This window comes from Wolffia australiana, chromosome 14 (assembly GCF_029677425.1).
Source record: "Wolffia australiana isolate 7733 chromosome 14, ASM2967742v1".
In the NCBI taxonomy this organism is placed as follows: domain Eukaryota; kingdom Viridiplantae; phylum Streptophyta; class Magnoliopsida; order Alismatales; family Araceae; genus Wolffia; species Wolffia australiana.
The window spans coordinates 10,946,665-10,969,789 of NC_135848.1; the positions used below are offsets into that span (position 1 = coordinate 10,946,665).

General features: G+C 40.5%; 1 protein-coding gene across 2 annotated transcripts; it reads left to right on the top strand.

Annotated features, from left to right (window-relative positions):
• Positions 1-7,981: 7,981 nt before the first annotated feature.
• On the top strand, positions 7,982-10,866 carry LOC144712248 (putative protein S-acyltransferase 14). Of its 2 annotated transcripts, none has more exons than XM_078586472.1 (7): positions 7,982-8,365; positions 8,999-9,242; positions 9,316-9,407; positions 9,836-9,959; positions 10,217-10,302; positions 10,367-10,432; positions 10,490-10,866. In XM_078586472.1, the coding sequence occupies exons 1-7, from the start codon at positions 8,153-8,155 to the stop codon at positions 10,511-10,513; spliced, it is 849 nt and encodes a 282-aa protein (XP_078442598.1). In that variant the 5' UTR covers positions 7,982-8,152; the 3' UTR covers positions 10,514-10,866. The 2 variants fall into 2 exon arrangements, with proteins under 2 accessions (XP_078442598.1, XP_078442597.1); XM_078586471.1 differs by having other exon boundaries at positions 7,984-8,365; positions 10,500-10,866.
• The last annotated feature ends 12,259 nt before the right edge of the window (positions 10,867-23,125 follow it).

Consider the following 23,125-nt stretch of genomic DNA (forward strand, 5'->3'; position numbering starts at 1 on the left):
GATTTCCCTCCCCTCTCTCTCTCTCCTTTGATTTCTCTTCCTCTATGTGGGCCGCTTCCTCTCTCTTTCTGGATCTCTGTGGTTTTCTTTTGCTCTCTCTCTCTCTCAGTCTCTTGCTCTCCTTTGAAGAAGACACACCGCACATCGTCTTGCTCTCTCTCTCACTCTCACTCTCCTTTGAAGAAGACACTCCCAAGTCCCTATCAACGTAGTTCTTGGCTTCTTGCCTTCTTGGTCTCTCATTCTCCTTTGAAAAAGATGCTCCCAAAGTCCGAAGGTACTTCTATCTCATTCTATCTGTCCCTATAATCTATGCTGTATTTATTCTATTGATTCTTCCTCCAAGAGGGATCTCATCTCTCAAATCTCCCCAAGTCGCGAGAGGAAAACTACAGTCTTCTTCCAATTATTCTATTATCTTCTACCTGCTATCATCTTCATTATATTTCTCCTCAATCACATCATTCCACAAATTTTGCACATGGTCATCAGATGTCCTGGATCTCTTCATTTCTTAGGAATTTTAGTCACTAGAATGGACGTAGTCTTGTTATTAATTTTTTGTGATATCTCTATCTAGTGCACAGGCTCTTTAAGAATGATTCAGGTAGCTGAATACGCTTTCAGACATCCACGATAAGAATTATGATTTCCACTTTCTTGAATTCCTAAAGCAATAGCTTATCACCCTCGACGTGTTTAGTTTTTGCTTTTCCTAAAATTTATTAACACAGAGTTAGTGACATCGATGTGTTAGTTTCCGGTTCATCCCATTCATACCCATTTAGGTGTTATTCCTTTTCATTTGAGTCATCATTATCATAAGGCTTCAGAGGTTTCTTACAATTGTCATCTTTGTCTTGAGTATGTATCATTAATTGACCATTGTATGGGTCATAAAATACTTTTCCACTGCTTCATTTTGTTATATCATCCATAAATTCAGATTTATTCTCATTTAAATGAACCTTGTTCACATCATTGAATGTCTCATATCATTAGTCAGATGAATTCATATATAATATCTATTCATAATCAACTATGAGAGGCTTCAGTCCTCTCAAGCCATGATATCATCTTGAAATTTTCATTTTCCATCTCATGCATTTCATTTATAAGAAATGAAAGAATTGTGCATCACAACAAATAGTAGATGATGGACACTGTCTTACAAGTAGGGTACTTCCTATGGAGGAGAAATTTTCCTCATTTGAGAATCTTGTTTAGATTCTGATCACTTGATCTGGCGATGGAGTGTTAGATGGTGGAAATTTCCTGGTTTCCTTTTTATAACCTCTATGACAGTAGAAGACGAATCTAGAAAAGCTGTAGGGTAGAGAGAACTAGGGTAAGTTGAACTTCCCTGGTGACATGATCGACGATTAGGGATGGACCACCCCTATAATATCTAGGACATTAAGTTTCCATCTCTAGGAAATTATGTTGACATGACCAAGAAAAAAAGTCACATGAGTAGGCATTCAATATAGTTATCGTTTCAGAGATATTTTTATTGGATGATCTACCTATAACAATATTTTCTGTCTAGAATACTTATAAGCCTGGGTTAATATCACTTTAAAGTCTGTGTATTTGTGTCAAGTAATCCGTCAGTAAGGGCTATCAAGGCGAAAGCATTTTCTCTCTACCAAGATATGAAGAAGAGCATTCAAAGAAGATTGGCTGGCGTTGCTCAAGTGTCATTAACACTTGACGTATGGACTTCAAAAAACAGTGTTGCATTCTTAGGTGTGATTATGCGTTGGGTGGACTTTCAGTGAAAGTTGTGCGAGCGTGTTCTAGGCATACGCCAATTAAAGGGGTCCCACATTGGTGAAAACATGGGTGCACGCATCCTTGAAATCCTGGAGGAGTTTGACTTGAAGAGGAAGATAGGGGTTACTTCATTAAATAGGGTATCACTGATTTTTTCTCCATTCCATTATATTGATGATGCAATTATACACGGGTGTGTGCAGCAACCACAGACAACACATCAAATAACACAAAGATGATGAGTATTCTGAACAAACATCTGAAGTTGGTGAACCCTCAATTCAGTGCAAGTAGACATGTGCTTTGCGTTGCACAAGTGATAAACCTTGTGGTCCAAGCCGGGATGAACTCCCTACGTGTGACAAAGGTGCCATCAGAGTCACTAATTATTGACGAGGATGATATGGTCGGTATGAACGACACATAACAATGCAACCCACTTGTTGCATTCAGTACGTCTACACTAGGTGATGTCATACTCCGACTCCGAGAGATAGTCACAAGAACACGGGGTTCAACACAACGTGAAGAATGCTATGCAGCATTATGCGAATAGTTTGGCCTGCCTGACCATTGAAAGGTTCCGTTGGACTTCCCAACAAGATGGAATTCTATGTACGCCATGTTAGTAGATGTAGTAAGGAAAAGGGATGTTATAGATATCATTACGTTGAATATTTTAAAGAAATAGATGTTATGTGATGAGGAATGGGAAATGATTGAGGAGTTTGTGGATATATTACAACCCATTCAGTTGGCCACGACAATCACATGCCGATCAAAAGCACCCACAGCAAATGAGGTCATTGTTATCATCAAAGCAGTGATAAGACACTTGAATGGCGTCATAAGTGGCATAAGAGAAGGATGTTATGAGTCAACAGTGTCATATACACCGGACAGCTGACATCAATGTATAAGGCTTGTGAGACGATGAAGACCAAGATGAGCAGATATGCATCAGTCCTCACTCGCAACTAGGCCTTTAACCTTGCTGCCCTCGTTGATCCCTTGATGAAGCTATGATTTCTTGACTGCGACCACCAGGACAAAATAATTGTGTATGTGCAAAGCTTATTGCATACCCTTGAGGTCACCGATGATGGAAGCATAATTCGTTCAGATTCTTTTGGATGTTTTCAAATGGAGTGGACGTCTATAGCTTTCTTCAATGAAGCACTAGAAAATTTGTTACCAGACAATGAGAAGAAAACAACCATTAATACAGGGCACGAGCTAGATGTGCACATGAGATCACCGCTTGATGGAACACCATCCAATCGAGCATGTCCAAACTCGCCACCAGCCACTTCGAAGAGCCCGAGCCGATGTGAAGAATCACATTTCCACTACTAGGTTTGAGGAGCTGCATTGGCATCGTCTTGTTACGTGTCGTGTCCATTTGTGGTTGTATGATGGCCTATTCCTCGTGTACGGGCCCTGTCCTCGTGTCATTTTAGTTCTATTTCATCGTCTCTTTAAGTAGGAAGGCCCACTCATGTGTGTGCGCGGGCCTCCCCTGTGCATGTTTGGTTTGTCTAAGTGATTCAGTCTATACCTTTAGGGGGGAAGTCCATGTTTGACTTCTTCCCCTCCTAAAAGGATCATTTTAAGGGGAAGCCCAATAAGCTTCCCCCTTAAAAGGAGCCCACTAGGGCGCTCATAACTGCCCCTCTCTACTATAAGAAGAGAGGGGGGGGGGGCGAACGTGGGAGGTATTCTTCTCTTTGACCAGTCAACATTGCAGTTGATAGAAGTTGCTGTTGTTTTTCTTGGAAAAAGTGATTTGCCTTTGGAGAATATGTCTATTGGAAGAAGAGGAAGATTGCAATTTGTACGATCTGCTACCCAGAACTGCCGCTGGAAACCCTGCCGTCCGCTGTCATCTTCGAGTTACCGACGTGGTGATCATTTGTACTTCCACAGATTTTGATGCTTGTGAGTGACTCCGATGGGAAAATCTTCTTATCTGCCACCGTTCGCATTCCAGCATGGAAGCATCGTCCATGGATTGTCGACGGGCAGAACAATCCCTGAGCAGTCGCCCTCCACGTCCACCCACGGCACAATGCCAAAGCCGTTGCATTGTGGTTACTCTCATGGTGGTGGTTCATCCAGCCCCCATTTGACGGCGACCAACGTGCACATAGTTGGGAAGTTGACACTATTATGAGGAGGTGGAAGCTGCCTGAGTCCGCCCTCCAATTTACAAGTCCTGAATGATGGCCGACCAGTCAACACTCTGGCCGCACATGCACACTTCTACGACATAAGATCCCTGAATTGTGCACCTTCCTTCCCGGCTGATCATGGTCAACCAGTTCCCACCCTAGCATCATTGCTTCGAAAAACTCCTAGGCCATCGAACTACAACATCAGGATTGCTAGGACTTGGGTGTTTCCGCCAGCTGATTGGCCCTAACCCGACTCCTCTTGTCCAACTAGTCGAAGGGAAGTCCTGGTCATCCATTTTGACAGTATTCTGCTCTATAATTTGGCTCAACCCGCTGCATCAAACCACCGTGGCCTTGCCGTCACGATCTTCACGTTAGTCGCAGTCCTCGTATCATTATTGTCGAAAGTCACCTTTGCCCGAGCTCCTTGGCCTATAAGGTCTTAACTGACAGTCGTAGCTCGCGCAAGTGACTAGGGCCAAGCCCACAATCTATTCCTATCCCTCCCCTCCCCCTTTTACATTGCATCTTAATTACGTCTTTTAGTGCTGATTCTTTTTGACTGCTCTACTGCCACGAGAAAGTTTAACATGATTATAGGGTTAGCCATCAAATTTGTGTTAGAAAATTTCTTTCTCAGCGTCAGACCGGTGTCGTTCGCGTCGATGGTCATGGATGCTCATGAACAGTGAATGTTCTCGCACTGTCGGCCTTTGAGTCGAACACTCCGGGTCATTAGGAGCCCATCCATACCTTGACCCCTTGTGTCGACATCTGTTATGCCCCAGATCGCCCGGATTTTGACGTACTTCTTGTTGGTTTTATTACGCATTTGCATCATTTAATCTCATTGCATCACACATTCTCATTCATCCCCTGTGGTGTAACATGAGCCGCTCGATCCCAACCTTTGTGTTACATCACCTCCTCTCAAGTGGACAGAACCATTACATTGGTGGAAAGGAACATGAGAACACTCATATCCAAGGTTGGAAATGGTTGCACGAAGGAATTCCTATCGGCCTCCGCGATGAGTGCACCCTCTAAAATATTCTTCTCTGCCGGTTGTGCTGTCATCAACTACAAGCGTTCCAGGTTGACAGCAGAGAGCATCGAATTACTAATGACACTCAAGTGTTGGTGGCGAGTGTATGCTGATGACGGCAATGATATCAAGCAAACAGACGAAGATAGTGACGAAGACCCAAATATTCATTAAGCTCATTTTTTTTCCTTCAGCTTATTGAACCATTATATATTTGTTTATGTATTGAAACTAGTTGTGGCATTTATACTTCAAGTAAATCCTAACATATTTATTAATGCCAATTAGTTAAATTAAGAGGACTGACTAAAATAAATGTTTATTCTAAAGATTAAATACTTCTAAAAAATCTATTATTACTGTCCACAAATCTGATGCCCATAAACTGTTACTATTGTCAGCTAATTAGTAAATGTTAGTTTCATAGTAATAAATAATTTATTCCCAGTCATTATCGAGTAGATACCAAGTGATGATAAACTTTTTTTATTTTGACACTTCTTATTTATAAATAATTTACTCGTGGAACATGAAATATTTACTGTATATTACTAGAATTATTTGTGATGGACATTAAAAAATCAAATATTTACTGTATATAATAATAAATATTGTATTCAGAATAACTATCGAGTAGATATCTAATGACGATGAACTATTTTTATTTTGGCAACTTCTTAGTTATAAAAAAATTACTCGTAGAACATGAAATATTTACCGTATATTACTAGAGTTATTTGTGATGGAAATTAAAACATGAAATATTTACTGTATAGAATAATAAATATTTTATTCACAATAACTATCGAGTAGATAACTAATGACAATAAACTATTTTCATTTTGGCAGCTTCTTAGTTATAAAAATATTACTCGTAGAACATGAAATATTTACTGTATATTACTCAAAAATATTTGTGATAGAAATTAAAACATGAAATATTTACTGTATATAATAATGAATAATTTATTCAGAATAATTAATGATTAGATACCTAATGACGATAAACTATTTTTATTGTGACGATTTCATTGTTATAAATAAATTTCCATGGAACATGAAATATTTACTGTATATTACTAAAATATTTGTGATGGAAATTAAACCACTAAAATATTTACTGTATATAATAATGAATAATTTATTCCAAATAATTATCAAGTAGATACCTAATGACAATAAACTATTTTTATTGTGACAATTTCATTGTTATAGATGAATTTCCATGGAACATGAAATATTTATTGTATAATAATAAAAAAACAGCAAGGGCAATTAAACCATTAAATATTTACTGTGTAATAACAAATATTTTAGTCATGGATCATAAACATGAGAAAATTTTTAATAAACCTTGAATTGATAAATATTATCATTTTCTGTTTAATTTATGTAATTAGCACGTTTTTTTTCTATTTCATAGTTTAACATAGGGTTTCTATAATATGTTGACATCTTAACTATTATTCCAAGTGAATCCAGATTTTTCCCTATTTCCCTGTTAATTCATGAATTTAATGAAATTTATTTAAGCCTGGAATAACTTTATTTAATTGAAATTGGCAGATTTAAACACTAAGTTTAATAATAACTAATGCCGAGATGAAGTTATGAATTTCTAAAATTTTATCAATTTTTTTGGGAATTTATTTGAGGAAGAAATGATTTTTTAAATAGAAAATGGATACAATTATAAGGAAAATAGGATTTCCAAGCAATTTCTAAAGTTTGAGGGACTTTTCTTAAATTTTTGTAGCAAACATACCCTAAAAAACAGTTCTCGGTCGGGCGTTGCAGGCGTAAATATGCAATAAAATTTTCTAATGGTAGAATAAAAAAATACCGATTTTGTGCGAATCTGTGCGATGTGTGGTGCGAGTTACCACACGAGTCCTCACCGCACATCTCACTGTGCCTTCCGTGCAATAAAAAATTCGCACAAACTGTGCAAATTTTTGCTCCGCACCACACAACCTTCTCTATCCCTCCAGCGTGCAGTGTATTGTCGCGGGTCTATTTTATGGTCCAAGCGGGCAGTGTTTTGTGTCTAGGTTTTGAGCATACGACCTGGCTTTGTTACCATGTTACGATTTAAGCACTATCCTACATTGCTAAAAGCTACAGCTAGTAGTTAGGGCACTATTTTCATCCGAAGCAGAATGTTGTTCTTCAGGGTTCCCTTAAAACAATTGCTGCTGGGATTTGAACCTATCACCTAGCTCTGATATCATATTAAAATTCATGCATTTACCAGTTGTACTAAAAGCTATAACTAATATCAAGGAGCAATTTTTATCTAAAGCATGATTTTATCTACAACACTCCCCCATAACACCTACTCTCAGGTTATTTTATGGTCCAAGCATGCAATGAGTTATGTATGGGATTTGAACCTGTGACCTAGCTCGGATACCATATTCAGACTCAAGTGGCTACCTACTATGCTGAAAGATATGGCTAATATTGAAGACACTATTTTCGTCTTAAGCAAAATTTTGTTATTTACTACCTTCAGTTGAGGATTGGGCACATGTGATCAATTGGCTATCTTGATCTGCCAAAGTAGATTGAGCGAGATGGACTATCACGATCAGTTTGTCTTGGGGAAGAAATGGACCCCACTACAACTTAAAACTCTACAATTTGCCGCTTTTTTATTGTTTGACGCTTGGCAGTTCTCAATTGGACCAACTTTGACATGGCGATGACCCTTGACCAGATTATTTTCTCTCTTTCCAGATCATCCAAGAAGGCAAGAGAGGAAGAAAAATAGAGTTTCATGTATTGACTTTCATGTTTTTTTAAAGAAAACCCCTTGGTGCATGGTTTTTGGACGGGACGGTTTTTTCATAGGACGAAAAAGCCGTCCCAAGATGGTCTAGTAGTCAAGCGTTGACCTAGCTTATCCAATGAAATCCTTCCACGTCACCGGATCCGCCTATGGATTACGTGGCAAACAGCAGTTCTATCTAAGGTGGAAACTCGGCTTAAAGAGGAAGCTTCAGCTCTGCGTTTGCTTGTTCCTGCAATCGTTTGTTGCAGGAATTTCTCTCGGTAGAACTTGGAATTTTCGTTCTGTGCTTCACACTGTCCGATCGATCTTAGAATTTCGCGTATTATCAATTTGAAGAGTTTCCTCTGAAGAAATAGGCCTGGAATGCGGAGATTGGGGATTGTGATGGCGTGGAATGTGTTCAAATTGTGCTCTGTTCTTCGCGGGCTGGGTTCAATCATGATCTTTTTCGTTCTAGGCATCGTCGGCGTCACCTATTACGCCATCGTGCTGACTAATTACGGCCCAACTCTGTACAGGGGACCGTTGGGAGAGGCTGCCGTTGCCCTTGGCGTCTTGGCCCTCTTCCATTGCTTGGTGCGTTTTCTTTATGATCCTTATTTCAGTCGATTCTACCTCATGTTTTCATTTCAGTCAGTTTACTAAAAATTGGTTTGCGATTTTCTGCGGTTAATTCTTTTGCCGTAGAACAAGGAAAAATGGTTATCCGGGGCTAATGTTGAAAAAATATTTTGTAGTTTCTGTTAGTGATGCATGATGTTCAGCAAAAGCAATCACGTCTCATCGGGTTAATTCTTACCTTAATTATTCATTTGTTTGTGGAAGATTAACAAGGATAATTTCAGATGCCTGGTGCGTTTCTTTATTATCCTATAATAAGTCGATTTGCCTTGTGTTTAATGTCATTTTACTGTAAATTGGGTGGGTATTTTCTTCAATTAATTTTTTGCCAAAGAACGAGCAAAAATGGTAATTCAGAGATAATCATGAAAAATTATTTTCTTATTTCCGACAGTGATCCATGATGGTGAGCAAAAATAATCTCGTTGGAAAATTTATGTTTAGCTTATCTTTGAAAGAAATTATGTTCACCTAAATTACTCATATTTTCCCATGTTTCTGGGAGATTCAGAAAGATAAATTCTGGTGTGTGCTCTCCTTCTGGGTAACATGATCTGCTTTAATGTAACATTCCTCCTTAATTTTCAGCTTTTTATGCTTCTTTGGAGCTACTTTTCTGTGGTTTTTACGGAACCGGGCAGTGTACCATCCCATTGGACGCCTTCCATGGATGAGGAGCAAGCTGAGTCTGTTCCAATATCAACCTCCGACCCGGCCAGTCCGATGCTCACTTCTCTCCCTGTATCGCTTTCTGATGCATCCGATCCAAGAGTTAGATTCTGCAAAAAGTGCACCAACTTTAAACCCCCACGATGCCATCATTGTTCTGTCTGTGAGTGGGCATTTCAAAAATTCAGATTTTCACTGACTTTCATCCTGTTTGAAAAATTAATTAACTTTTGCAGGTGGGAGATGTGTGCTTAAAATGGACCATCATTGTGTCTGGGTGGTGAATTGTGTCGGAGCATTGAACTACAAGTTTTTTCTTTTGTTCTTGGTAAGGTCTAGTGAACTTTTCTTGGATTGTGATCTTTTTTCCTGCCATCGAAGCTTTATCAATAGCTCATAAATGTTTTAATCTCACAAAATAATAACTGGGAAAATAATTTCCCGTGAAACTCCAAGTTTTTCTTCTCTGAATTCAATCTCTAGGTTCAACGATCTTCAGAGGAAATAAAATATTTTCCCATAACCAAGAAACTTAATGGCATCCTTCATGAACGATTATTTTTGCAAACTGAGTCTTTTACTTCGAGTTTTACATAAGTCATGAATCTACAGTTTAAAATCATTTTTGGTATTAAATAGTGCGCTGTAATTAATTATTCAGCAGCGCCTCATTTAATTTTTAATTTGTTTACCTCTGTAGCACCTTATTTATTTTTTATAATTTATATAATTGACATATCCTTTCCTTTACTGCAGTTTTATTCGTTTCTGGAGACCACGCTGGTCACCCTTGCGCTACTGCCTCACTTCATTGTGTTCTTTAGTGAAGGAGTCGTTCCGGGATCACCTGGAGCTCTTGCCACAACTTTTCTTGCGTTTGGTAAAGCTACTGTGTTTAGTAATGGCATTAAGAATCTTAGTTTTTGTTAAAAAAATGAGACCATATAATGAGGCATTATTCTCTGGTAGGATCTTTTAAGTATATTCCCCTCAGGTCATCAAAACATTAGTGAGCCCAAATATTTACTTTTAAAAAGGTGAAAACGAGAATCAATGGTCATAGTGAAATGAGTTTAAAACTACCGTACCAATGACTATATATCGTGTTTTAATCTGACACCACTACCTTGCTTGCAGTGTTGAACCTCGCTTTTTCGTTAAGTCTTCTGGGGTTCCTCATGATGCACTTTTCGCTGGTCTCGAGCAATACTACAACCATCGAGGCTTGTACCCCTCTTTCAGTTCTATGACTGGAGATCATTTTTTGACATATATATTTATATGCAGGCATATGAGAAGAAAACGACCTCAAAGTGGCGTTATGATCTTGGAAGGAAAAAAAACTTTGAGCAGGTTGGTTTCCAGATGAGAAAATTTTGTTTTGTTTACTTCTGCTTCTGAACTGTGCAGATTAATGCAGGTGTTTGGAGCTGATAAGAAGTATTGGTTCATCCCATCCTACTCGGAGGAGGATCTCAGAACAATACCTGCCCTAAATGGCCTGGATTTTCCTTCGAGACCTAATTCCAGCGCCCAAGAGCTATGAAGGGTATTTTAGGTATTATGCTAATCTTAAGTTTGCTATATGCCCTCAATCAGCATCAAGAAGTCCTCCGAGTAGAAGCAGATATTCTTTATCCTTATACTGGTGATCAAGACACTGTGATGAGGAAATTGTCTTCTTGTTTCTGAGGCTCTCTCCAGAGTTCATTTTTAATGTGCGTGGTGTATATAATTCTATAGATAACCATTTTTATTTATCTACCCTTTGGGGAATTTTCAGTTGATCAGGTTCTATTATGTAGACTAGAATGTCGAGTTGTTTTTTGTCAGACTAGGGCCGAGGAATGAAAATATTGGGCCGCCTTCTGCTCAATTATCTTATTCAGACTGTATCTAGGAATATATTTTTTTTTTGAAAAAAATATCTAGGAATATTTAATCTTCCATTTGAGAAGATTTTCCACGCTGCTTTGTGGTGGGTCTTGGTAACACATGATTTTCTTTTACTGGTCAGCCTATTGGCATCTAATCACTGTTTTTATTTCTCTGCGCATAGCTTTTAATACCTTGGTTGTTCCCACTCTTGAATTTTCCCAGTCTGAACCTTTCCAGTGAATAGCTAGTGATACCATAGGGCCTCTCCTATTCACCGAAAAAAAGGATCCGATGATCCTTTTCCCTTCTCTGGTCACAGGTCTCTCCCACTCCAAGCCTTCAGCCGCAGCAGCCGTCAACAAACTGATTCTTGAAAAAAGGAATACTCTTTTCTTTCTCCTGCTGCTGATTATTTATAGGGCCTCTGTTGTTGAGTTCCCACATGTGAGATCCTGCACGTGGTTCCCCTATTGGACTCTCTTATTGGCGTGATGGCGATACGTTTTAGAAAATAACGTATCATCTTGTGTACAAGATATGGTATCTAGCTTACTAATCAAGATACCAGGTGGGCCATGTAGGCAACCAAAACTTAAAAAGATATAATGTTGTTGCATATTCCTGTTTATGTCGTTATTACCACTTGAAGACTGTTCAGTTTTGATAGGATATTTATGGATAAGCATAAAATAATATACCTCTCTGGCATCTGTCTCCTGTATATGGAACTATGACAGATGTTACCTCTAGTATCATATCAAAGTGCTGTCACAGTGGGACCTGAAACTTTTTTTAATAGAAAAGCTAAATATACAGAAATACTGTCATGATTTCAGGATGGCGTTATTGTTGTGTTTAGAACACTTCAAGCTGAGCTTCAATATATGGATCGCTTTACATGATGTTTTGAAAATTTGTTCAAGTTCATGTCGATGTCAATTTATATGAAGGAAAATCTTTCAGTTCCAAAGGCCCTCGCTTGGCTGGAATAGGGAGAATGTTGAGCTTTTACATGTTAATCTTCTCAAGTCAGTCATCTGGTTAATGATTCTTTGATTCTACTTCTTGCCTATGCTTCTCAATTCATCATCCGAGGATGGTCACCTGTGTTTTGTTGAAAATATGAGAAGAGACCCCAGAATACTGATCTTGGAATAGAAAAAAAGTGAAATTGATAGAGAAACCTTAGTGCCTGAGAAAATTACCCAGAAGGGCTCAACTTTTATATATAATGATAGAGAAAGCTTAGTGCCTGAGAGAGAATACTATATGAAATACTAGAAATCAAATGCTATAAACTTTACAGTTCAATTATAGAGTCAAATCTTATCAGGAAAAGTGTTATTGCTATACACAAAGAATATTCAGTCTATTTAAATCAATTTAGAGGAGAGAAAGACAAACCTTTCGTATATGATAGGAAGTGGGATACAGCCAGGAGTCCAACTCTTTTTTAATTCTGAAAACATTTGGGTAATGTTTACAAATGTAATGTATTCTATTTGACTACAATCAGGAAATATCCTTGCTACTAAATGTTACTTCTAATTAGGCATTTTCATTGTGTAGAAAATTGATTGGAATGATAAGTAGTTGAAAGTCAGTGCTAATCGTTCTCCAAGATGAAGATGCATAAACAGCTATCCTCCTTAAACTTTGTACGTATCATTCTTTGCTCTGATTTGGGTTCTTAATATATTATTTCCCTGCCATTCCCCTTAATCTCCATCCTTTAGAATCTGAAATTCAATTTTGTTCTTGTATATCCACATTGGGTATTTCATACAGCAACCTTAGTGTTGAATCTTCGAAGGGTTCCCTTGGAAATACTTTCAAATTGTGTGAAACCATTAATAAGTAAAAACAAGTGGGTTAAAATTACAAAAGATGTCTTCATGTGATACCATATTGGTAATGCCATGAAAAATATGTTTAAGGCTCTTTATTAAATAACATCAAAATTTGAACCAACTTGATAATAATATTCATATAGAGTGAATTTTTTATTTAATATCAGAATTTACAATGTTAATGAAAAGCTTATCCATTTTCTTTAAGTCTACTGAGTAATTTGTTTTCATTGGATAGTGAACAATTTTATGAGAACAGAAAATAAGTGTGTTCCAGACCCAGGTACCCCCTCGTATCATAGGAAGGCAAGAACAGTTCTGTAAGAACAAAACAGTCCATAGAACCAGGATTTTAGACATAGTGATAACGACAGTCTAAAATAAGCCTTTTTACTAAGAAATTAGTAATAAATTAGCCATTTTTCTAAAAATGGTGTATAGGAGTTAGAGTTATTGGTAATAAGTTTAAATATATCATATTAGAAAAGTTTAAATTAAAAATGAGAGAGCAAGGATTGGCTTTGAGGCTTCGCCGATTGAGAAATCCTAAGCTCAGTACTTGGAAGCTGTGCCGATTGAGAACTCCTCAGCTATTTCCAAGGAGGCTTCGCCGATTGATAACTCCTCAGCTTAGTCCAAGGAGGCTTCGCCGATTGAGAACACCTTAGAGGCTTCGCAGATTGAGAACACCTATAGGCATCGCCGATTGAGATCACATCAGGCTTTAGAGGCTTCACCAATTGAGAACACCTCGTTTACTCGTGGTTAAGCAAAACCCTTATTTTTACAAGGGCAAGTTTCTATATAAAAAGCGTATAACAATATAATACAACACCTATAACAATCTAGTTCTATTCTTATCGTTGCATGGTAAGGGCTTTGACCTAGGGCTGATGAAATCAGTTCATTTGAACATCTAAATTTTTTAGGTGTTTGTTTCCATGATTATTATTATTTGATAAATACAATTGAGTTATATATATGTGATTTCATGGAGTTAGAAGAGATTAGGGTAGTCCCTAATGGTGTATTGGGTGCTTATCCCGCACAAACTCAATATATATGTCATTCCAACTAAGAAATATACAGTCCACCATCCAGGTGGTTTGTTTTAGATTTTAGTTTGATTTGAAGTACATCCATAAATAATTAAATGTCTAAAGAGTATCATCAAACTATTTCTTGAAGTTTTCTCTGAAACTTATATCAGAATATATTCAATGTATCATTAGGATTGTATATGAAGTGCTATGAATATATTGAAGAATATTCAAAGTGGAATATGGAAAGTGAACCTTCTGTAGATGAGTTTACATTAGGTTAGACATGTTTATTTATATCAATAATTATGCATATGAAGACAACGAAATTCATAAGATTCAAACTATGAGACTCCTACATGCATTGGATGAGTACCTTCATGCATAAGAAGATCTGTAATGTTTGACCATCTGGTCAATTGAAGAAATTGTTGAGTGATGCCTTAAAATTTTTATCAAGTGTTGATAACCAGGTCCTATGTCTCTTGTCAAATATTTATATGAATCAGACACCACTGGACAAGAGAAATCATTGAGTGAGGCCTCAAACTTTTTATGAAGTGTTGATAACAGGGTCCATGCCTCTTGTCAAATATTTATATGAATCAGACACCACTTAAAAAGAGAAAAATGCTGTCCAACATGGACTTCTCTACTTACCATAGATATTTATGTATGAGTATGGATTATGTTATAAGTTAATTCAGTGAAAATTAAATTAAATATTGCCAATATTTTGAATAATATAATTTCAGATGTATAAAATAATTTTGGATCAGTTTTCTATGTTAATTAAATATTTATAATATTTTAAATAATAAAATTTTCCTTTTATGGCTTATGAAGTGAATGACAAAGTTGTGATTCTGCTGATTCAAAAAATGAAGCAGTTTTATTTTCTTATTTTCTTTCTATCTGAAATAAAAAAATCATTAAAAAGTTGGGTTTCTAAAAATCATAGATTTTCTCCTTTCAATTTCTAATTCAATGTAGGCATAGCAAGACCTATTTATGGAAGGTGAAATAAAAAAGATCATCATGAAAAAAAATTGTATTTATTATTTGGTCTCCTCCTGATTAAATGGATGGTTCATGCATAATTTTTTGTGAAGTGTTTTGAAAGTTACAGGCAAGAGGACGAGGACACATCAAGAAGTAATCCAATGAATCACAAATAAAGAGTCTTGATTTTCACAAGTCTTCAACATGTTAAATATTGAGAATGATTAAATATGCATCCATATACAATAGGATATAGAGGTAAAAATAAGGGAACAAAAAAATAAAGATATTGATAAAATATTGAACCATCTTATTTTACTTGATTGAATATTCAAGTTATTTTCCATTTCAGTATGTTCTTGAATTATAAATTACCCTTGAAACAATTTCTTTGTTGAAATTATCTGCACATCTGTGATATTTGAGATAACTATATATACACACTTTTAGAGGATCCTAGTAGAGTTTAGCAATCAAGTAGGTGAAAGGCTTTCAGGGTCGAAGAAAAGAAGGCTTTGTTGGTTGAGTTGAATGTCTATTATGATTTATTTGAACTGAATATGGATCAAGTAACTCACAGCCTCATAACCCATAAAATCAAATAAATGTCAACATAGGATTCATAACCATAAATCATTAACTTTTTTTTTAAATACTACAATGCACAAGTATTTCCAATTTAAATAAGGTCTAATATTTACCAAAATATTTTCAGATTATCTCCTTAGCCTAGCCATAAATTCAAAAATTCCAGATTCCGTAAAATTATGTCCATCCATTGATTCTGCTACAGATCAGTACTAATCGAATGATGGGTTAGATTTTGATGATCAACCATACCCCTAAGTCATTTGAGAGTCTCGCGTGGATGAAGGATCATACATATACAGCAATCCATGACGGTAAAGGTTCCATGAGAGAGTGTGAAACACTACTCGGTATCGTCCAGAGCACTAGGTGAAGTTTGGCATCTCACGAGCCATAAACTTAATCTATTGATTGGTTAAATAGATCCTTACTCAATTAATCTATATGTTTATATAGTGAATTAATAAGGTTAGCTAATAATTGTCATTGGGCCACTTAAGTTATTTACTATAATGTTCCATGGGCTAGAGGCATAGGGGCATAAGATCATAGGGGCATTGGTGTATATTTTTTACTTTATGGGGTTTTGAGAAAAACTAAACTAAAACATAAATAGGGGATGGTACACAACTTGTTCTTAAAGGATATGGCACCAAAAATTGTAGGCCTGGTTTAAGCACCCAGGCCAGCCATATTTGGGAGCCCCCAAAATCTTCAATTTTGATCCTTTCTCCACTCAAGTAAGGAGAGAGTCTTCATGGAAAGCATATCTTCAAGATTTTCAAGAAGAGTTGAAGAAGAATTGGATATCCAAGAGCAGTGTGGTCGCATGGATACTTCAAGAGGCTGGGCAAGTGAAGGACTTCAAGGCAATCTTAGAGTAAGCAAGTAAAGGGTGGAAAAAGTTCCTCAAAAGTTACGTATGATATTAGGGAAGGACACGGTCCGGTTTCAACAAAAACCTAAATCTAGACCTGAAGTTTGGTCTGGTCTTGGTCACTCTGGTCTCGGTCCAGTCTGGTCTTTGATCAGTCAAGTTGACTAGTCAATGTGCAGGTTGATTTTAATTTAACTTGGATGCTGAATCTAATTTTGCCTCTGGAGCAGAAGCAGTATTGGATAATGAAAGAGAGAGGGAGAGGAACATAATTAGAGAGTTAGAGTGTGAGAATGTGAGAGGGAGAGAGTGAGGGAGTGCAAGTGACACTAAGATAGTGCAAGACAGAGAGAATACAAGAGAGAGAGAGTAAGTCAAAGAAGGAGAGTACAAGAGGGAGATAGCAAGAGAGTGCAAGAGAAAGAGAGAGGAAGAGCGTAAGAGAGGGAGAGGGAGAGCAGGAGAGGGGAATTGAGAGGGAGAGAGAGCAGGCGAGAGGGGGAGAGTTCAATAGGGAGAGAGTTCTTGAGGGAGAAGGAGAGGGCTAGAAGGAGAGAGTATGAGCGAGAGAGAGGGAGGGATAGAAGGAGGGGAAAAGAGGGGACGAGCGAGCAGAGAACTAGAGGAAGAGAGGAGAGTGAAAGCGGGAGAGGTTGACAGAGAGAGGGAGAGAAAAAGTGAGGCTAATAGAGGAGGAGAGGGAGAGTAGGAGAGAGTGTGAAAGAGAGGGCGAGAGGGAGAGAGAGAGAGAGAGAGAGAGAGAGAGAGAGAGAGAGAGAGAGAGAGAGAGAGAGAGAGAGAGAGAGAGAGAGAGAGGGAGAGAGAGAGCGAGAGAGAGAGGGAGAGAGAGAGAGAGAGAGAGAGAGAGAGAGAGGAGGAGAGAGTGTGAAAGAGAGGGCGAGAGGGGGGGAGGGGGAGAGAGCGAGAGAGAGAGAGAGGGAGAGAGAGAGAGAGAGAGAGAGAGAGAGAGAGAGAGAGAGAGAGACGGGAAAAAAACAAGAGGGAGAGAGTATGAGCGGGGTAGGAGGGCAAGAGGGAGGGAGGTGGAGCGAAGAAGAGGGAGAATGAGACCGGAACTACGGGAGAGGGAGGGAGAGAGAACAAGACAGTGAGAACGGGAGAGAGAGACAGAGAGAACAAGAAAGAGACAGGGGGAGAGATAGAGGGAACAAGAAAGAGACGGGGGGGAGAGACAGAGAGAATGAGAAAGAGAGAGGGGGGGAGAGACAGAGAGAACGAGAAAGAGAGAGAGGGGAGAGGCGGAGAGAAGGAGAAAGAGAGAGGGGCAAGAGACAGAGAGAACGAGAAAGAGAGAGGGGGAGAGATCGACCGGCAGAGAGGGAGAGAGAACGAGCAGGAGAGGGGGAGATAGGATGAGAGAGAGAGAACGAGTGGGAGAGAGGGAGTGACGACAAGAGAAGAGAAAATGAGAAGGAAAGAGGAAGAGGGTGAGTGAGGGCGAGAAAAAGAGAGCGAGAGAGGGATAGAGGGTGAGAGAGAGGGCCGGTCTCCAGTTCGGTTCGACCTGCGAACCGGACCCAGACTGGAGGGTTTAGTCAGCCCTAAAAAGGCTGACCGACGGTCCTTCGGTCAGACTGTGTCCTTCCCTATATTATATGTTGTTTTAAAGATCAAATGTGAATTGATTAACGCTTGTGCTTCATGGAAAACATGTTTTGGTGATTGAACCAAGGCACATGAACTCAAAACTTTCGTAATGCAGTCAAGAAAGTGTAACGAAGACAATAAGTCATACATGGGGCTGCCAAGGTGAAGGAGGATATTCGACAAGTCTGGATTGTGTGCATACATCTGAAGGCCACACACTTCAGCAGCTGAACAGATCTCACTTGAGGATCCAAGAAATCATGGATTCCATTCACAAGAGATACGATCTAAGTCATTTTAAATGTCGTTTAGATTCCATCAACAGACTTCTGCTCTCTGACTTGATTTAGTTCCATCAAAATCAAGGCTTTCGAGCCCAACAATACCATATCTCAGATATGTAAAAAACTTATCGTGAATACAATTTAAAGAAGCTAATTCACCTCTCATGGATCATACCTTAGCTACTTAAAGTACACAAATGTGTGGAAGTAATTAAAAAAGGATATACATGTATATATTTAAAAATTATTTGTAAATACTCCATATTATTTTGAAGAGTTCTGGGAAAATTTACAGAAAATAATTAAAAAATAATTAAATTGTGATGTGGAGTGACGGGTCAGGATCAAACAACCGTTCTGGTATGAATTAGGTGGGAGGACATGGCTGGAAATGCAAATGCTAATGCAACAAGAAAAGACAATGAGAAGTACAAACAAGATACCGACGGACACCGGCGACCATTAAGTCACGACATGAGAGGGCTAGGAATGCCACTAGGCTCCCAATGATCTAGACGTCAGGTTGAAAGCTGATGACACAATCATGGCTATTGCAACTAGTGTGTGCACCCTCGATGAGTCCAACTACGGACGTATCAACAAAAGCCCTACTTCTCAATGTAAGATCCCTATCTACGTCCACCTTTAACCCACCGATGGAAACAGGTTTGTGAGGCACTAAATGAAATTAGAGAGTTCAAAGGGGCAATTGTGAGCAAACCTACAGGGCTGAAGCCTGGTCGGTCATGACGATAGCAACGAGAGTTTGGTATGCGGCCCATCGGGTTGGCGATGTTGTTGGACAGAGCCACGATGGTAGTGATCTGGAGGTTGGGTTTAACAAGTCCTAGTTGATCTTACCGCGTACGAGCACGCTTCGGGCCAGCTCGTTAACGCATCGAAGAGTAGCTTTATAGTGGGACCTTCCACCACTATAAGGCGCTCTGAGATACTCTAGCACCATACACGATTCTCACGAGGACACCTTCCGTTCGATTATCTTGGATGCCCTATCTTTCTTGGCCCCGCTCGTCATCACTATTTCAATGCCGTGCTGGGTAAGCTTAGAAAGAAGCTAGAGGGATGGAAACTTCATTTCCTCTCCCTAGGAGGCCGTATCCAACTTATTCGGCATGTCCTCATGAGTATCCCGTTACATACCCTTGCGGTCCATTCACTATCTCTTACCGTTCTCCACTCTGTGGAACACATATGTGCGCGTTTTCTATGGTCTGGTCACCTCGAGGGAGAGATGCGCCATCACTGGGTTTCTTGGGAGAAGCCATGTCGACCGACGGAAGAAGGAGGTCTAGGGATCAGATGACTTTCGGACGTTCAGGACATGCTTCAAAAGAAGCTTGTATGGCGTATGCGTACCACATCCTCCCCCATTGGGGAATTTTATCCTCGCCAAATATGGCGAATGGGCACGTCGCGAGATAGATATTCAGGGATCTAAGAGGTGGCGGGCGTGGCAGCGACATTGGCTTGAGATGGCACAAGTCACACGCTGGCATATAGGCCGAGGTGACATCAGCACGTGGTATGATACCTGGCATGCTGATGAGCCCCTCGCTTGCCACCCCCAGTTCGTTCCACACCGAGTGAGACTCACGGTGACTCAATTGCTCAGAGGCAATACGCCACACTTCTGGGAGCAACACGGTCTCCCCCGGACACACTTCCTGAGGTCCAGACTACACCACTAGACTCGAGTTTTGACTCTGCTATCTGGAGACTCACATCTGATGGAGCCTACACATGCCGCTCTTCTTGGGAACACTTTCGCCCATAATCCCCTATACAGCATTGGGGTCGCTGTATTTGGCATCCGACCATCCTTACGCGAGTCTCCTTTTTCCTTTGGCGCTTATTACATCAAGGGCTCCCGACTGACGATCGAGTGACCCGTATAGGGCACTCGCTACCTTCCCGCTGCCATTGCTGTCCTTCACTTCCCCACACAGAGACCATGGATCACCTTTTCTTTTATAGTGAGGTAGCATTGGCATGCTGGCGCCCAATCACAGATCATTGGCATCTACTGACCCCGTCTGAGTGTTTTGGTAAGCTCTTTCTCTCGCCAATACACTCTAAACGGCCCCCCATCCTATACATCACCATAGCTTATCTACTATGGGAGATATGGAAAGGGCGAAACTCTTGTCGTTTTGCAGGTACACCCATGAGCGCTGTGGACATCCTACGTCGGGTCAAGTTATGGCTACGCCGTATTCACCGCCTCATCCCCCCTCGAGACGACAGCTCAGCATTCGCCTTCGAGCTCCTTGGATCCTTAGGGATGCCCGTGACCCATGCCCCTATCCGTATTCAGTACAGGATTGTTTATTGGCTCTCACCGCTAGTTGACATCCTCAAACTGAATGTGGATGGCGCGGCCAAGGGGAACCCGGGACCAGCTGGGGGAGGCAGTATCCTTCGGAATCATACAGGAAGTATGCTCTTCGCTTTCTCTTCTTTTTATGGAGTACAGACTAATACAGTTGCCGAGGCTATGGCGATACGCGATGGTCTACTCCTCTGTGAGGAGCGGAACCTTCACAATATCGTCGTAGAGTTGGACTCACGGGTATTAGTTGATATGCTTCGTACAGGTCCATGTTCCCAATGGCGCCTCCATCGCATATGGCAGGATATCATGCAGTGTCGTCATCGAATCAAGTGCTTTCGCCATCAGCTACGAGAGGGCAACCAGACCGCTGACGCCCTCGCCAATCACGCGGTACACACATGGACCTCCTCCGTCTTTCTCTCTTGGCAGGCGCTTCCTTCTACAGCAAGGGGATGTTACCGAGTCGATCGTCTCGGCCTACCAACCCTCCGTGCACGACGAACCCACGCGCGGGATTGGAGAATCGCGTGGAACAGTGGAGTTTGAGGAGCTGATTGCAACCGCCCCGACTAGCGCCCCCCACGCACTTCAGCCCCCGCTTGATGACATGAAGGCAAGGATATCTCCCGACCTACACCGATACCGTTGGGCGGCTCTGGAGGGACGATGACGACCACACTTCCTCGAGCGCCTACAAGGTATCAGTTATGTATCTTTTCTTTTCCTAAACTATGGGCGTGGACGAGTGGGTTCCGAGTGTAATTGGGATATATATACTCGCTCCACCCGTAAAAACATTGAAAAACACTTCACTTAATAAATAAAAACCTCCTGGGTGGCGTCCACGGCACGGATCGATCGGTCTACGGGCACAACCCTAGGGTTGGCCGTAACCGGCACCGTGTTTTTGCCAATTAAAAAAAAAAAAGTCCTAGTTGATGGGGATGTGAGTTGTGTGTGGAAGTCGGGGGTGTTAGTGTGTGTGCGGGAGGCACACAGTTGACCCGACGGTGATATCACATGCGGGGGTGGGGAATTATGGGGCGTGATGGATGTGTGGGGGGGGGGCATGACTCAAGGCTCCTCCTTGGCTTCCATTGGACCTAGATCCAGCGATCACCGACAATAGTAGTCGGTACACAAATATTGGCAAAGTGGTGGCACGATAATAATTTTCTCCATGTGTCTAAGAGCTTGAATTGAGGGTGGTGATGAACGTCTGGTTGGGGCGTTGCAATAATGGAGGGACGGTATAAGGTCCAAGGAATCTACTGATGACGGCATAGGGAAACAAAGGTGCGGCGACGAGAATCCTTCTGCCAGCGTGGGCGATTGTAAGATAAGGTGGCGGCCCAAATGACAAGGTGGCGTTAGAAGTGGGTCTTTTTGGTGGCGTGAACTACATATCGGTGAGTAGCGGTGTCAGCAAGAGCTACATGAGGACATGACGATAGTGGTGGCCTGGCTGGAGAAAAGGTGCTGTTAGAGATTCTTCTAGTGGCGTGAATGACATATTGGCAAGCGATGATGGCTGTGGGATCCACACAAGGACCATGATTGCAATGACAGTGCTAGGAAGTGAGCAGTGCGGTGGTCGTGTTCCGATGGCACGAGCTGCCTCACAAAAATGTGGCGATGGTGGGGATTTCCTCGGGCAACTTGGCCATCCTCATAGCATGCAATCGGGGTGGCACTAGGCTTCCCAGTGGCACAACAAGAAGGCGACAGTGGCTGGGCATCCTCGATAACACTACAAAATGTTACAAACCAAATAAAACAAGAGAAAAATACATTTTAAAAAACCCCTTTTTTATCTTCATTAATGCTTGTTGTGAGGCCTAAGTGCTTAATTGATGCTTAGTAGGAGAGGTTCCACTGTTCCCAAAGCCTTATCCTCCTCCATCTTTTTCTGTTGGTGCACTAGGCAGGAGCGAACATAAGCCTCCACGTCCTGCTCCAATCCTTGCTAGTGATAGCTTCTGGACAGGAGTGTGAACATGCGCAATTGCTGTGGATGAACGACGTTGGGTGCATCATGTGCCTCGTAGAGGAGCTTGCATCGCAACCCACCGGCACATATACCGATTCTTGTGTGCATAGATGATCTCATCATCAATCTGTAATCTCCTCATTTTGCCAGTGACAATCCACTTCATCAGAGGATTGGCTTATAGATCATCTTTCAAGGCCACTTCTATTTCATCTAGGATGCTCCCTTGAACAGCTAAAAATGCAGCCACAATAGTTTCTGTCTCCTCGCGGCTTTGTGAGTCACCTACTTGATTGGCACGCCCCAGCTTGTACTTCAAGTCGAAGTTGGCCACATTTTCAGTGTAGACCAAAAACTTGCTTCCCAGGAGATAGTGGCACCACACATCATAGGCAATGTACCATAGCCGTTATCTCCTTCTCATGCACATGGTACCTCTTCTATGTGTCATTCAACTTTTGACTCTTATATGACATCAGATGCCCCTCTTGCATCAAAACACGTTCAAGAGGAAAATCAAAAGCATTGGTGTGCACTTCATACAACTGTCAAACTTAGGCTGCTAGAGCATCGGCT

Excerpts from the sequence above, each read along its gene's own strand:
- LOC144712248 (XM_078586471.1), top strand. The coding sequence starts at position 8,153 with ATGCGGAGATTGGGGATTGTGATGGCGTGGAATGTGTTCAAATTGTGC. Across the intron at positions 9,243-9,315 it reads ATGCCATCATTGTTCTGTCT|GTGGGAGATGTGTGCTTAAA; the intron begins GTGAGTGGGCAT and ends TAACTTTTGCAG. Across the intron at positions 10,303-10,366 it reads GCAATACTACAACCATCGAG|GCATATGAGAAGAAAACGAC; the intron begins GCTTGTACCCCT and ends ATTTATATGCAG.